At 31.1% G+C, this 17,476-nt stretch overlaps 1 protein-coding gene across 2 annotated transcripts in view; it reads left to right on the top strand.

Moving 5' to 3' along the window:
- LUBEL (Linear Ubiquitin E3 ligase) overlaps window positions 1–14,961 on the top strand; it is a 125,036-nt gene extending 110,075 nt beyond the window's left edge. Inside the window, exons 19-24 of one of the 2 annotated variants that reach the window (XM_085822058.1) lie at window positions 842–956; window positions 5,690–5,808; window positions 7,113–7,226; window positions 9,513–9,661; window positions 13,070–13,238; window positions 14,579–14,961. In XM_085822058.1, the coding sequence (XP_085678184.1) occupies window positions 842–956; window positions 5,690–5,808; window positions 7,113–7,226; window positions 9,513–9,661; window positions 13,070–13,238; window positions 14,579–14,623 (711 nt within the window). In that variant the 3' untranslated portion in view covers window positions 14,624–14,961. Of the gene's footprint in view, window positions 1–841; window positions 957–5,689; window positions 5,809–7,112; window positions 7,227–9,512; window positions 9,662–13,069; window positions 13,239–14,578 lie in introns of those variants that run through there. The other variant, XM_085822059.1, reaches the window with a different exon arrangement.
- The last annotated feature ends 2,515 nt before the right edge of the window (window positions 14,962–17,476 follow it).

Here is a 17,476-nt window from a genome sequence, read left to right as displayed (position 1 = left end):
GGAAAAATTACTGTACGTAAATTGATTCTTGATTTTTCATGAGTAAAGAAAGAAGGCACAACTTTACTTAAATCAACCGTAATGTAGGTTAAAATGATTAACGTTTCTATGTTGTAATGAAATTGGATATATATATTCAACTGCATTCCAACACTGCTTTTATTAATGTAATGTGAACGTTACATGGTACCTACCGCATTATGGCACGTTTAAGAGCAATCTCTCTATAGGAAATATCTGATCTGTAATATTCTAAAATGTACCTTGAAGCTGACTCTTAGGAATTTTCACAATTACTGCTGTGATTTTAATGCTAAGTTCATCAATGGTTAGTCGATTATTGGAATACGCTTGACCCTTAAGTGTTCTCCATAAGAAGTTACAGAGCAACAGATTAGAGGACTGAGCTAGCCACGCGTCCTTTGCTCACAATGTTTTCCTCGAGGAAGACTTGAAAAATTTTCCATGTTACATCCTCTTTATATACTGCACATCATCTTCAGTGATATGCTCATGTGCACTTCTCCAAAAAACGTCATTAATTAGATTCTTCGCATTGCTACTAACTTTGAATTAATAAAACAGAATTATCAAAAAACAAGGTACATCTAGCATTAGAGACACAAATCAAATCAGTACGCTTTTTTGATAACTTTGAGCATATTTTTATTTAGGAATCTCTGTATTTATTAAAAAGGAATAGAAAATAAAACGCTTGCATTTTCTATTTATCCAATAAAAAATGTATAAAAGTATAACGTAACTACTGAGCTTGAATCTCTGAGTTTATTAACAGATTTTAATATCATTTCTTATTCATGTGTGTTTTGTCTGTTGTTAGTGGGAAAGGGAGCATCAGAGGATGACCTGTGAAGCTTTTGCAGCTTGGAAAGATGCCACAGACCCAGAAGCTCACGCTGCTGGATTGGCGAAGCTTCTGACAGAAGACGGCATTGGTAAATAACTCTTCTTTTAGTAACCTACTCCACTTTCTACACATCATAGTTTTAAAATTGGGAATTTTTTTTTTCTTACTAACAGATTTTAAAAAGGGAAAAGAGTTTAAAGAATATCAATATACATAAAGTATGTTGTAACTAAAATTAACTTGCAGGAGCCATTAAAAAGGTATCGAATTCTGAAACAATTTGGGATACCAAGATATTCAAAAGTACTGACCATTAATTTCTTTACGAAAATTCTTGCCTCGCTCAGAATCGGTTCTCAATCTCTCTCTTGAAATGAGCATCGATTAACATAAATACTCAAGAAAATGTTCGTTTAGCAGAAGCAAAATTAAGCAACAGAAAAATTTTAAGATTAAAGCTGATTATTTCATAACTGTACCTTGTTTTGCTTAGTTTAATCTTTCTGCGCTGTAGATGAATGATCGTCCTTCGGCTAAGTTAAAAGGTATGGAACTCTACGAAACACAATCAGATGGTAAAACTAAACTAAAAAGTTTTCTTACGCTACTTTTCATACTCTTTTTCTTTCTGAAAATATAACAAAACTTTGAAGGGTCTTGAAAGGCAAAATCTTAAATATATACTGCATAATAAATGGATGTAATATCTATTAACTCGGCTTCAAATAACGCGAGACCTCTCATCATAAACACTAACAAATGCCGAAAACTAATAGAGACAGCAGCTTTCCTACAGTTTTGCTAAACTCTTTTTTTTTTTTAATTTACACCTTCGCGCGAGATTTAAATGTCACTTAATTTGCAGTCTGACATGGACCTTATAAGAGATAGACTAAACCAGTGGGCGGGGCGCGCGTCACCGACATATCGGCCAGAAAGAGTAGGGACGATCTGGTTTACTTTAACACAGAAACCTATGGCGTTTATATCACATAACTCTTTTTAATTATTAAATGCGATACGTTATATAGTGATGAGAATATGAAAGCCACAGTTTTTTCCAAGTAGGATTCAATATATATCATTAAAGCACTTCTTACTGCATTTCGCGCATTTTTTTCACGCGTAATTCCTGTACAAACATCTTTACTTTGGTAAAACGGTAAAAACTCTAAGCACAAAATTTATGAACTTAATTTTGCGTAAAAATAAAGTAAAATTAAATAAGATTGATAGTACGCGATGCTTTGAAATAAGTAAGGTAAAATTAAACAAGATCTGATAATTTTTTTTAATTTAATGAACATTTTCAGGCAGTGATTTTCCAAACTATAATAACATTACAAAACGATCATATTTATTTGATTATATGACCATTAAGTTATTAACATTAAATTCGATTAGTTATTTTAATAATTCATAAAATTCGGAGCATAAAATTTTCTGAGCGTAATGAAGGGAAAAAAAAGATAAAATAAAATCTAGAAACACTCAGATTTTATATTACCTCCAAAAGGAACCTTTTTTTAACGTTTTGTGTGTTACCTATATGTATTGAATATCATGTTCTTTGCCCGTAAACCACATACATTTGAAAATAGCATATCTTTAGAATTTCCGCACTGGAGATAAAACTGTTATTTTCCGCTCTGAACTCGTTGAGTTTGTTAATCAAAAATTCGTTAAAGTCTTACAAAATATGAAATAGGTTAAAACAAATTCGAAATTCGGCCGTAAAGATGCCCATGTTCAGGTGGAGGATTACATTATTCAAAATTTGCTGTCGTTTTTGTTCACAGTGCGAGAAACATACATGTATTCATGCAGATTCTTCATTATTTAATTTCTTTACATATAATACAAGGCGATAATATTTGGTAACAACAATTTGCAAGGAGACACGGACATTTATAGTGAAACAGCGCAAAATGCCGCTTCGAAACTAAAAGCCTTTCTAGGCTACCGCCCCTTTAGGTTAATAAATTAAATTAACAGTAAATAAAAAAATCTTATGCAGAACTAAAAATAAATTTTAAAAAATAATCACTAGAAAATACAAGCAAAATTAATTATTACGGTTAAATACAATTTTAATATTAGAATTAAATGTATAAAAATTTTTCAGGAGTCAAAAGTGTTTATCACTATGATGTATTATGAAATATAATTGAAATAAAATTCCTTTATACAAATTGTGCTATGATACTCATCTATAATTTTAAAAAAGCAGCAGAATTTAGAATTTTAAACAAAACTTTCAAAAATTCGTTTTTATTTACACCAATAAAAAGCATAAAATTGCTTGTTTGAAATTTTCTATTAGTTCAGATTTAAAATATTATTTTCTAAAAGAAATAGTTACAAATTTCCTTACAGCATAGAAAGCTAAAAATATATCCAGTTCTGAAAGCATGCAAGAGCTTTATAATTATTTGGAACGTTAATTATGCTTGATAAATATGCTAAATTTTTAAAAATCAGTCTCAATTTCAAAAATAAAAATATGCAGAAATTCTAATTTGTGAAATGAGGCGCTACAACCAGCTTTTTCTTGACAATTTACGCACTGCAATGGAAAAAACCCGTTTGGGTTAGTCTATTTCTTATAAGATCCATGCAGTCTGGTTAATGACGTAAGCAATTAAAGTAACAAATCAGAATTAACGCAAAAATAATATGCTTATTAAAATAAACCTTAGCATGTAGTTAATCCAGCTGAACAGAATTGCTATTCAAATGTTGCTCACAAACAGTCCCAAATCGGTTGTTAGTACTTTTTAAAAACGTTCTCCTTCAGGCTTGCACCATCTTGAAAATATCCTATTCGTTTACAAACTACTAAAAAACATTTTGACTATCTTTAGATATGCACAAAAAAACAATCATTTTATTCATTCGCTCGCCTGTTCAGCTTCCGTGGCTCTTAGTTATAATTCTATGGCCTTAATATTTTGGAAACAATTTTTTTTTCATATTTTCAAAAACTCCTATGCCAATTTCATGTGCTAATTACGCCATTCCCACTTGTAATGTCAATTGCTGCAAAGCGATGAACAAAATTTATTACAGCCAGTCAATGAGATTCTACAACTCTAAACATCCGCATCACTAAATGGACAATTATGTGGCTCTGTATCTTTTCATCTAAATGTTCATATACTCCATTAGCATATTCGTGTTTCTGTAAATTTAATATTAAATAATAACAAGCACATATTTAAACAAATCTATACGGGGAATTAGTATATAAATTGGCTGCTAGACCCTTAGCATAGAGAAAGTAACAGTAGTAAGCTATAACATTACATGCTGCTGTACACTATACTACACTTTAAAGTTATTGTATCGTGGAAAAGAATGTCAGTATCTCCGTAAACAATAGCAGCTGTTAATACGTTTGGGCGCAGATTCGAACAGAGATTTTGAATTATTGCTGTTTATGCGGCTTCAATTCCGTGTCAGACTTCATATGCCATCTGCCATACTGGCTGCAGGCATCTGCCATACTGACTGTCGTGCCTGTCCATCGGGAAACATTGACCGGAAGTTTTCAGTTGGTGAGCCCTGGAAATCGTCTCGGCGAAGTCAAGAGTCTAACATATTGTTATTTTTTTCCCCCTGACATCAGTTGTTACGTTATTTCCTTCCTTTTTGTTACGTACGTTACGTGGTTCGTGCGGATTTGGAGTGAATAAAGACGACACTTGATGAAGTATCGAAACACACTTTATTTAGCGAATATTAATCAGGACAGATCCAAAATTACGTTTTACAGTCGTCGAAGAACTACTAAAAACACGCTGGAACAATCAGCGACACAGCCTTCAGGTTATCAGGCCATCACAATGAAGACAGCTTCACTGCAAAGCACCAGAGTACAACTCCCGACTCTGCTTGGCCGTACTCTACGTACTTTCGAGACTCTCCACGCTACAACTCGCGTTGCACTCGACGGCACACAGAGCACAGCTTCCGACTCTTCGGTTCAGTCGTTCCCGGAGCACAACACGCTCTCTCGACGATGGACTAACCGCGATACACTGAGAGGATCTTTCGGTGCACTCGACGACCCACTCGGCCCTTGCTGCCCAGCTGTCAACTCGATCGAGTCCGCACGGACTAACTCGAAACTAACATCTCGCACTCACTCTCCGCGTACCAGCATTGTTTATATAGTTTTTGGCTTGTATTCGAGAACATTCTGGGCTAAACCAGTAAGAATTCGTTCCAGAAGGTTCTCCATGCGTCCATGGCATATCGCCAAATGTCGCCAAATGGGCGATTTCTTTTTAGATATGGCAACCCTAACTTTCCTTGCCATTTTATGGCAACCCTAAACCTGCTTTGCGGGGAAGCTATCTCACCGCGACTGTACATTTCGTAACAATATGTATTAAGGAAATGCAGGATATCATGGGTACTATTCGGTCGCAAAATTGAAAACTTCTTATATGAGAAATTTTATAGGTTTAATTATTATCGTATTTGAGGACTAGGCTGAATTATAACATACTATATTAAGATGAGACGACTGACCTCAAATATAATTCCATCGAAAATTTCCTGTGAAATAGGTCTTATATTGAGAGATATCACACAGGACAGAGATATCTGCTAAGTTATTATTTAGTAAACAAAAAATTATTTATGTTGCAGATCATCTATACTAGTTTTTATATACAAATATAAAATTTTTTAAAAATGCTAATAATTATTCAAAATGTTATTCCAGTTGACTTTCACTCATTAATTACTTAGATTCTGACTGTTGCTTCTGAGCTGAATACGTTAAATGCATATTTTAAATACATATTTTTGCAGATTGTCCAAGCTGTCATTTCCGGTATGCGCTAGCTAAAGGTGGTTGCATGCATTTCCGTTGTATTCAGTGCCAACACGATTTCTGCAGCGGTTGTTCAAGACCTTTCAAAATGGGCCAGGTAAAGAATCACAGTAAATTTAATGTTATTTTTACTGGTAATAATGAATTTGACGGCATCAAATTAGTTAAAATTTACGTGATACGTAAATATTTTTTGAATAGAGTTCAGGAAATATGTAAAAAATAAAAGAATATTTTTTAAAGTTTCTACTTAATTGCGCTTATCTTTTTCAGTGTAATTTCTTCATTTAAACTAGCCTAAATTAGACCTTTGTCTATAAGAAGTCAGAGCTAGCAGAAAAAGGAAGATATAAAGGCTCCTATTGTACCTCGTATATTAACTATTTACTATATTTGCTTTTTATTCAATGGCTCACTTGTTACTAAAGCATTCCCTGGAAAAAGGTTAACCATCATTTAGCCTTCTGACTACTAAGAACGTTACCCAGGATTGTCCCAGGTAGCGACTGATATTACACTTGCAAGACAGGGGGATAGATAATTTTTGCATATATCGATGTCTTCACCAGGATTCGAACCCAGGCCAAAGAACGTGCTTAGAAGTTCCTTGCCCATTCCCGGTGATATGGCAATCGGCTTAGTTAACCGCCACAATGATAAAGGTGGCATATCTTACATTATTAAATAATGCAAAAAGAAAAAAGAGAAAAATATCTCTTTATGACTGAAAGTTCCCTTGAACTTTATGGTAAGCAGTAAAGTCTTTGTCCGCATGGTTATTAGTTAAAATTTACGTGATCCGTAAGTATTTTTTGAAAGGTATAAACTGCCAAAATATGGAAGCATTAAGTATGCGAATGAATTATCAAAAAACCACTAATTACTAAAATTATGAAAAACAATAATTGTGATAAAGATAAATAAAATTAACAATTATTTTACAATTGTGGTTGCACATTATTTCCTTTAAGTAATTTAAATGAGAATAAAAATTTTATAATGAAAATTTAAAGTTCAGATTGTGAAAATATGCTCAAAATAGCATTGCTTTCGAAAAGGAGTTGCTCCAAAGTTAGTCATTTCCTTTTATTCCTAAAATCAAGCCTTGGATATAGATTATTTGTGGAAAGAAATGTTATCCAAAATGGATCCATCCTATTTAATAAATTTGCATTACTCAGAAATCAGTAATGAGATTCTGAGAATAATAAAATGAAAGGGAAGAGTAATTCAAAACCGAAACTGCTTAATTAAACTTACTGGTAAACTGGTAACTTATGCAGTTACTTATGTAATAATTTTATATAAAAATCCCGAAAACAGGAAACGTAGCAGCAGAAAATTTTATGTAACATATCATGATAAAAATTTGTTAAGTAATGTGAATTATTTCTCTTACAGAAATGTGGTGTATCAGAATTTTGTGCGAAACTAGGTCTGCACGCTCATCATCCAAGAAATTGCTTGTTCTATCTCAGAGATAAAGAACCGGGGGATTTACAAAAACTCCTGGATGTAAGCATACTGTAAACATTTTATCTTTTAATTACTGCATTTTATGCTTTTATATTTCAATTTCTGTTCTTCACTAATACAGCTTATTTAGACAAGTTATTGTATAAATTAGAGCAAAGCAGTTGGATCTGCAAGGAATCAAAGCATTTCCTTGACATGATTTCTTGATGCAAGTGGTCAACACGTCCAGTTGGTTGTTGAAATATCCGTGATTCGAGGAAGGAGCACAGTTGGATACTTTTAGTTCCCCGGTCCAAAATTATATCTATATATTATTATTTCTATATATTATTACTTATGATCTTTACCAATAGATTTCAACAATGTCACCCTACTATCGCCTTTCGCAATTTCCAATTTCTAGCCAATCATTTCATTTAATATTTAACTTAAGTGGCTAGAGTACTTATTTGTGATTTATCCTGAACAGCTTATATCAACAACAAATATATATATTTGCACTAACTAATATGAGAATTATAATAAAAATAGTGAACTGTAATAAAATAGTATAGAAAAAAAATTTCGAGAATTGCCTATTGAAAGTAAAAAATTCACTAAAAGAAAAAATCTTATGTTAATTGTGAATATTGAAACAATTATTGTTGTTAATCAGATATTAATTAAATTTTCAAGGGCTATAATTGTGATATTATATTGCGTATAGAAAAATATAATGAAAGTAAATAAATTTAATCGAACAAGATACAATTTAAAAGTACAATTTTTTTTTAAATTTTAAAGAAATTTTATTAATTATGTTCTAAACCAGCAATATTAAAAGCTTTAATAAATAAGTAATAATTAATAATGTATTGCTTTCCAATAAGAAACTAAAATAAAACACGAATAATAAAACGTGTATGCAGGCTATGTAATAATAAAAATTATAATGCACTAAATTCGAAAGATTTTGCGATTGGAAATTAATTACAATTTTTAAAAAATTATTAAATTTGAAATTTTAGATACATATTAAATTAAAATTTGGAAAAGTAAAGATTGAAAATAAAAATATAGCTAAATTAAATAAAGAAAGAATCATTCAGCCTAATTCTCTATTAAGGAGACAGCCCAACATGAATGTGTCTTTCTTCATTTATCAAAGAAATTTTCATCTGTTCCAGCTAACAACAAATAAAGTACTTTTGTGGATTTAGAATAAACTGCCCCAGTTTAATGCATGTATTAAACAACAAATTAGTGTACACGAGAACTTCGTAAGAAATCGCAGGATCTGGGGAATTTTGAGAATCCAGAAAACTGGATCTTTTCTCACAAATGGCTGTGCAATATTAGAGGCTAATACTCCTTATCCGAAATACTTAACGACCACAAGGATTCCAAATCTCGGTATTTTCAGAATCCGAATATTTGGGTAAAAATAATTGTATATTTTTTAAACAGGACTTAAGTCATGTTACTAACTAATTTTTATTTCATATGAACCTTAAAAATCTTTTATAAAGATGAGTTTATAAATTATTTTTAATAATTGTATACATAATAAATCATAAGAAAGTAAAATATCATTAGCTCCTTCAGCTCAGTGGTTATTAACATCGTTTTTTTCTCTGATTCTTATATATTGATAAGTATCCACTTATTCATGCAATAATAGAATTAAAATGAGATTCATATGACCACTCGTCATACATGTGACATAATTTCTGTACTTAAAATATTTTACGCTTTGGAATATTTCGAATTTCAAAATTTTAATAATAGATTCAAAATCTTTACAATACAAGACATAGGTAAGTTTGAATGCAAGTAGGAATGACTTAACGATTCTGCTTATATTCATACATATCAAGTTCTTGGAAAAATTCTAGCCGTCCCAAACTTTCGCAAAACATATCTTCACTGAAGCATACTTAAAATTTCTGTTGTAGACATTGTGGAATTACACGTTAGAATCAAAAAGTAAATTACATTTTGCGCTAGGTGGCGACATGTTGCAATAAGTCCATGCTCATTTAGAGAAGACGTAAAAGTAGCCACTATAGAGAGAAGTACCTTCGACTGGGCCTTAGTCCTGCGTTCTCTGCTACACTTCTTCAGATGCAGGCTCAGTTTTGTTAATTAAGTTGTCTCGTACAATTACATAAACATCGTAAATTATTTATGCAGTTTTAGGCTTAATTAATTTCTAATGTTTTTATTGACAACATAAATACTTATCTGACTTAAGACCTTCCTGCAGGTCTTATAAAATAGCGTCGTCATTAATTGTTAATATAGAAAAAAATATTGCTTTTTTATATTAATTCTGACCAATTCTAGATGAATAATATAAAGTACAATAAGGATCCGCCTGACGGAATGGAAGTGAACGGTGCTTGTCAGGTTATGGAGCAAAAAGAAACTGCAGATGGAATGATAGATGACCACTGTGGGAAAGAGGTAGAAGACGGCTTTGCGGGATTATGCAGGTAATCAATGTTTTCCAAAGTCTACATGCTCAAAGTTGATAATAACTAAAATTTTAAATCAACTTATTTCATAATTAAAAACGAAAAATTCAAAAGAAAAGTATATCAAAAGAAAAGTTAAGAGCAAGCTTTGAATAGATAGTAAAGAAATTCTTCAATGAACTAAAGTATTGAGATGTGACGTGTTCACATGCAAACTCGAGAAACATTTCTAAATGTTTTCATCAATCTTTGTTCAATACGTATTCATAGTAAGCCGTATTGCTATGCTGAACAATCGGTAATTCAATATTGGCCAAACTATTTTGGCATCCCAACCGGGACAGTGGTTAGTGACTCAATATTGAAGGGCTCGGGTTGGAATCCCGGAGAATGTTTCTAAATGTATAGTATCTGTGCATCATAGGAGCACCTTAAATATGCGGCGAACTGAAAGTCTTCTGGTGGTAGGAGATCCTCGGGCCCGTCCTTCTGGGGTGCTCCCTATCAAAATTGGGGTTGAACTAAGCAAAGTCGTACTGTCACCTGTATTGTGCTCACGGCTTTTGCCAACGACAGGCGTAGTCTTACCTTTCTCGCCACGATGAATTTCGTCGGCTTATTCTGATGTTACTATCAGACAAGTGAGATAAGTCACAACAACAAATTATATTCGGACAGGAAAGCTCTAAGTTGATACATTAGGAAAAAATTCCAATTTATCTGTTGCTCAAGCAATAACAACTTGCTCTCAGTCAACAACATGTTGAATAACAACTTGTTCTCAGTCATTCTGAAAAACAAGATGCGCAACGAGTAGTCTAATTCTGTATCGAATAAGGAAATATTCAGTCTTGAATCATGTATGCAGTTTAAGAGTTATGACTTGGGGCAAAATATCGAATAAAAAACCTTCATGCTAATTTTACTGACGCAGAATTGTATATTTGTAGCGTAAAGTCAGATTAATTAGATTGATTTAAGTTCTACAAAAACTAAATTCGTTTCGACAAACATTCTACAGTATGAACAGTACCAAGTATCTTCTCTATTTAATGCACTGTAATTATGGAAGAAAATAAAAGCGATGAGAGATAAAAAATGTATCTTCTAACCTCGCGAATCCTGTATTTTAAAACGCTACTTAGCTTAATAAATTCCAATGTATTTTTCAGTTATGCCTTCCGATGATTATTGAAACCAGATTAGATTGCATCAGTGAATCATAGATTACAGTGAACAAGCTGATGCATTTATAGCAACGCTTTCTATACATGTCAATTAAACCATGTATAAAATGGAACGAACTCCTGTCTGAAAATCGATATCAGCTGAAAATAATGGATGATTAATTAAAAGTCTTTGCTCACAAAGTAAAAGATTTTAATTAGTTTATAAATATTATGCCAGAATTAATTTTAAACTGAGGCAAAGTTTAAAATTAATTTCATAACGATTCTATTATTATTTCTTAAAATGGCGCTGGTTTCAACAAAAAAACTAGGATATGTTTTTTTCCAAAAACTACATTGCTGCGGAGTAGGACCGACTGCCACAGAATCTCATAAATTGCTTCATTTCCTCTATGAAATCACATTGAGAGAGCTATTTGACTTTTCGAGGGAACCATAACTCTATTAACCTCCTTTTTGTTCGATCTTGCAATCTTTCAGACCTTCCTGTGCCGTAAGGTTTATGCACGATTATATTTGTATACCATTACTGATGTACGGTATATTTTTTGTATTATATCAACGCATGTCTGCACCGAATTTCATAAAATCTTTCAATCAGTTCTGAAGATAATTGACCAAATGTGATTTTTTTCTTTTAATATGAATTTGAATACCAGTGTTATTTGCAGAACTGCAAACAAAGGAAATTACTACACACGATATTCGTCCTGTCAATCTTATTTTAACTTCTGAAACAAAAGGGCTAAAACTGAAACTAAAACAAAACAAACAAACAAAACAACAACAAACTGAAACAAAAGGGCTGATTTAAGTAAAAGGACTAATGACCATAAAAACACTAAAGAAAATCAAAGTCTCCGAATAACAGAAGTTTAATTTGACTTACGAAATGGGTGGTGCTGAATAAATTATTAATATTATTTCTTTCCAAAACTAGGCAATCAGTTTGATTACAAATATCGCAAAGATATGACTTGAAAAAACATAAAAATATATCTTCACTCTAACTTCTCCTTCAAAAAAAGTTATCTACTAATTCAGTGCTCGACTGTGCTTCATAAATATTCGACTAACAGCTCGCATTTTCGCAACAAGGTTAAGCTGAGAAATGAGAAAGAACTGGAGCAAAATGTTAAATGTTTATGACTCTCACCCATAGGACCTACATACAACTGATAATGTTGTAATAATGAATAAGAGGATTAACGCACATTTATCCGTTACAGAATCGTCACAAGTATGAGATCCGTCCCGCATGGTATCAAGAATGTGTAAAATAGACACACTGATAGGATTTAATATTTATATAATCGATATCAGCATAGAATCCATATTGGTATAGCTAACGAGGCTTAGAATTTGCAAAAGCGCATAGTTAAAAGAGTAAGAATGTGATTAAATTAAATGATTTTTAGGGTACTTGCATAGGATCATAGCTAACTTACAATCGACATTGGCACGTGATCGAAACCAATTTTGGTGTTTCTGTGTAGATCTTGTGCCGGCAGAGAACAAGTTTTCCTAAGCTCTCAAAATTCTTTTAATATTTTAGGGTTGATACGGATGATTTTAGAGCATCACAGATAGGTGAAAGCGAACTAAGTAAAAGTGAAAATACTTCTAGCCAAACGATGAAATCGAAATGAAGACTATTACGCTCTCATTCCTAAAATTGCAAAAATCCAAGTACATTTGTTCTACACAACTTTAAAATGTTAACCTACTAAGTGAACCGAAGAGAGAAACAGAGGACTTATTTTCCACTTTTACCTTCTTACTGCGGAAAACACATCTCAAATGAAGGTTTAAAATAAAAACTTCTGTATCAATACTTCAGTCTGACGGTAACACAAAACAGATAAATATAAAAAAATCCTCTCCGAAGCCAGTGGGTACTAACGAACGACAAATGTAAAAGTAAATTCAAATTAAAATGCGCAATATAATTTAAAACGCGCCTAAATAAACTTTGGTTTGGTCTTAAGTATTCGGGAAACCAACGCGACTTGCCGAAACTAAAGCCAATAAATCAAGCAAGAATGCTAAAAAGCTCTCTCTAACTCTCAGGACATCTGCGCTTTAAAAAGTAATCTGTATTCCGGTAAGGGTTAACGAGAGTAGAATTGAAAGTAAAGACAATGATGATAGGATAACTGGATTAATTAACGTGGAATTTTAAATTAAAAGGAAGGAATTGAAAGTAACATTATTAAAATTATTTTTCTTTCGTTAGAGTTCATTACGTGGAATACCTTGGCCAGTTGGTGAACAAGCATAAAGTAGATCCAATCCAGATCTTTGATAATGATGATTTGGAGCTCGTACTGAAAAGAGCAAGCATTCGATTGCCACCGAAGAGGTACAGGGAGTCAGACGCACAGTACAGAGAAAAGCTAGTACAGGTGAGAAAAATTTAATAGTATTTATTGCAATGTAACGCATTAAATAGTAATATATTATACAATTTAATATAAATTTACGAAAAAATATGCGTTGACATTCAAGGGGAAAGTATAATTGGATCCGCTATTATCAAGTTGTCAATTAACTAGGACACGTATTAACTTGTCTTAATTTTTTTCCTGTTCTGATCGTATTAACCTTAATTTCGATTCAACTTTGCTCCTTATCCCGATATTAATCGGTTAGTTACGTTGATGATGTGCTAAAAAGTCTTATAAAATTCTCTTATGAAGCAGTTTTTCCATGCGTATATAAATCTAAAATCTAAAGCAATAATACTTTATTAGAACAGAAACATGTCGCAACCGACATTTGAAATATATAGTATAACAGAAGAGAGACATGTTTACAAAATGATTACATTCATTTAAATTTCTCTTTGGATATATATATATATATATATTATGATAAAATGCCTATCATTCTTGGTAAATTTGCTCTGTTTTTTTATTTATTATTATTATTATTTTATTTTTTTTTATTCGCACATGAGGAAAAATTGTTGTAATAGCTAACACATACTTATTTATTCAGTGCATATAACTTAAAGAGTGGTGTAACTTAAAAAGTTTTATCTAGATATATTATACGTAAAAAATCGAAAATCTCTTCTTTCAGTTGGCTCCCAAGATTATATCTTTAACTGAAGTGGATTTTTTTTTCTTTTTGCCATTTACATTATTTGTGATTTTCAAAGTTATGTGGTACTACTATCAGGTACAGGAGCCCTATTTTTTTTTTATAAATATAAGCTTTACATACTGATGTTACTCAGCTTTTGCATATTGATGTTACTCAGCTTTTACATACTGATGTTATTTTAAGTAACAGATACTTTGTTTAAATGAGTGTATATGTGAGCATACAGTACACTAAAAGTAAAAAGTTTAAGTGGAAGAAGAAATTAAAGAAAATGAGTGGTGCATAGCTCCAAACTTCATGTTGACATGCTTAATTATTATTTTTTCTTTTTCCTAAATTTATCAAACTACATAACATTGGAGCCGCAATGTTACGTTTATATAAGTCGCGTTGAAGCCGAAATATTACGGTTAAGGATGATTGTACAATATACGCTTTCTTCCCGACTGTATAAATGGATGACCGAGCATACATTTTTCGTTCAAAGAATATTAATGCACGAAAAATTTTGTGTGTGCCTACTTAAAATTTTTAAATGTTTTACTCATCACAAATTTTATAAAGATATTTCCCATTTATTTCGGAAAAAAAATAGCACAGAACAATGAACTGAATCAAAATTTCTCTTTCTTTACAGCTAATAGAAGAAGAGCTGCCTTTAGATAAAATGGATGGCAGCTGATTTTGAACTGCAAGACAAAACTGCATGACTCAAAGTCAAACAAATCATCACCAAAACACAAGGGTGGTTCACTACGAGAAAATGATTGTACAGTGAAGCATGTACGTCATTCATGGATGCATAAGGCTACATTTGCTCCATAACATCACTGTCAGCTTGAAACTACAGCTGTGCTGTTTTGCAAGCACTCCAACATTCACGATAGAAACTGCTGAAGCTGATCAAAGATCATTAAACTTTAATGAAACTGTCGTAGGAAAGAAACGAATTCTTACGGTAACAAAAGTTGCTAAAATAGTGTGTTTTTTAAATAAATGGAATTAATGACAGTTATCAAATATTTGAATTTCACAGGAAGTCACTATATATTTGAACAGGGAAAAACAATCGACTCCTAAAATGATTATTTAATTCTTTTTTTACTCCATATAAAACCTCTTTCAGAACCAAATTTATACTAGTATTAATAACACTTGAATTATCCTTTTTCTTAATTCTAGCAAAAAAACAAAAGATAATAAAGTTTATTGCCTATTCACCAGTGAAGAATAATATATCGGATTCTAGTTACCATTAATAGATTACTATTTTATAGAACTCCGGCACTTGTCTTATCTTTAACTAAAATGATGGTAAATCTACGTTTGGAAATAATGAAAGTTATTCAGAAAATATACAGAAGATATGTTATGTAGATTCATCGTACAGCCCTCCCTTTCTGTCAAAATTACTTTTTTTATTTTAGTAACATTTTTTTAAAAACCAGAAAAGAATTAATAAATGAATTAAAACTTCCATAAAGCCAAACTCTCATTTTTATTTTATTAATTATGAGTTATTATTGAATTTTTCAAACATTCATGCACTTAAATATTTCAGCCAAAATATTAATATCTTACAATATATTGCATTACACTTTTTTATTGGGGCGCCATCTATTGTCATTATTATTAATATTTTTAAATTAACATCCGTCGCGAATCTTTTGAATTTACATTTTTTGTGCATCGCATCATCTACAGATATTTTTTATCTTTTACTTTTATTAATGAAACTTTTTTAATTAAGATCATATTTTTAAACATTTTAGATATGTTGAAGGAGGTTACGCGCAACAGTGATAATAGTTTCATACAAAATAAAATGAGAAAAAGAGTGCTCATTTCATCCGACTAAATATACCGTTTAAACAAAATTTTAAACTGAAATACGAGCGAAACTACGTTTCAAGCACGGAATTATAGAAAAGGAGCTGTACATATATAAATTCAATAGTAATTCGTAAAACATTTATCTTGGTAGGCTGTTGTAATTGCACTTTTTTCTATTTTTTTTTCGAAGACAGAACTAATAAATTCATGAACTACTGATCCAATCTTTAAAAATTAAAATCATTGAAAAAATTATTTTTCTCCACTTTTAAAATAAAAGTCTAGACAGATATTAGATTCTAGACAGAAATTCAATATAGAAAAATAATTACAGAAAAATTTACAAAACAAACTTTCAGTTTAAAGTTTGAAAAATAATTATATAACGCGTAGTTCTCAGATCTCATTGGGTAATTATTATCGATCTTAACAAGTCTGATATAGTGTTTAAAAATCTGATTACTAAAATCCCTTGAATGATTAGTAGCAGACACATGGTTTTAATTTAAAAACTCTGATTTCTGAAAAGTTTGATATTTGACGTAATTTTTTAATTGGAAGCATTAGTTTGCAACCAAACGTTCAAGAAATATTCAGTTATGCAATCTTTTTAAGATACTCTGTAGATAATGCAGTAAAACCTGTTTTAGAAGGTTACCGCTTAAGAAATTTTATTTCTCATCATCCAAAATATTTTCCTATTTCGGAAGTATTAAATATTCTGGTATAAAACGTTTCCACTTCAGAAATTTGCAGTAACCTTTACGGAAAATGTAGTCTTTCAACATTTGCGTAGTAAGCTTTATACAATTCAGTTATTTCCTCAGCATGAAGCAGAAACAAAAAGTCATCTTGTACTTAAATCTGTAACGACACTCAATCTAGTGCCAATGCTTCTCGATTGACAGCACAATACTTACTATCATCATTATGGTTAGCATAATCGTTAACGAAATAGACAGTTAATGCGGAAAGAAAGGCTGCTAAGATTAGCTTTATTTCTTTTAAAATTTATAAAATAGAAAAGAAGAGCACTCAAAATAGGAAAAAGAAGTCTATTGCAGTACCTTTTCTATTTCTTTTAAAATGGTTTTGTCCACATCCAAAAAATTACATGAAATTTTTAAAGAATTAACGAATGGATGTCTTTAATGAATTAGTTAATAAAAGTTTCAAGAAAAACATACCAAAATATTTTAAATGCTAATAATTTTGTTTTATTTTGCATATTTAAATAAATTTCAAATAACTAAGTTCTAAAATAATTCATTGAGATTTAAATTTAAATAATAAAATTTTAAAATAGTAACTTAGTTGAAAATGAATTTTAGTGTGAATTATTTAAATTATATTTAAAAATAAAAGTATATTGATTTAATTTCAAAATAGTTAATAAATTTAGAGTTTAGTATTATATCTTAATAAGCTGTTTTATGAATTTTGAAAAAAAGTTATCCATGTTTACGATTTTTTATTTGAGTTTCATGGAAAACTTTTCACTCGGCTCTGCTGTACATAAATTCAGAGAAAAAGCAAATATACATCATACACAGAAATGAAAAACTTTTTATAAAGAAAATGCACTGAGAAAAAGCAAATATACATCATACACAGAAATGAAATACTTTTTATAAAGAAAATGCACTGAAGTAGTTTAATTTGTGTACCTACATCCATGATTGTTAAAGAAAGAAAAGCTTAC

This window comes from Stegodyphus dumicola, chromosome 8 (assembly GCF_044657685.1).
Source record: "Stegodyphus dumicola isolate Sdum_Otavi_A_Nest chromosome 8, ASM4465768v1".
NCBI classification, from domain to species: Eukaryota; Metazoa; Arthropoda; class Arachnida; order Araneae; family Eresidae; genus Stegodyphus; species Stegodyphus dumicola.
This window is presented reverse-complemented; position numbering and strand designations above follow the sequence as displayed.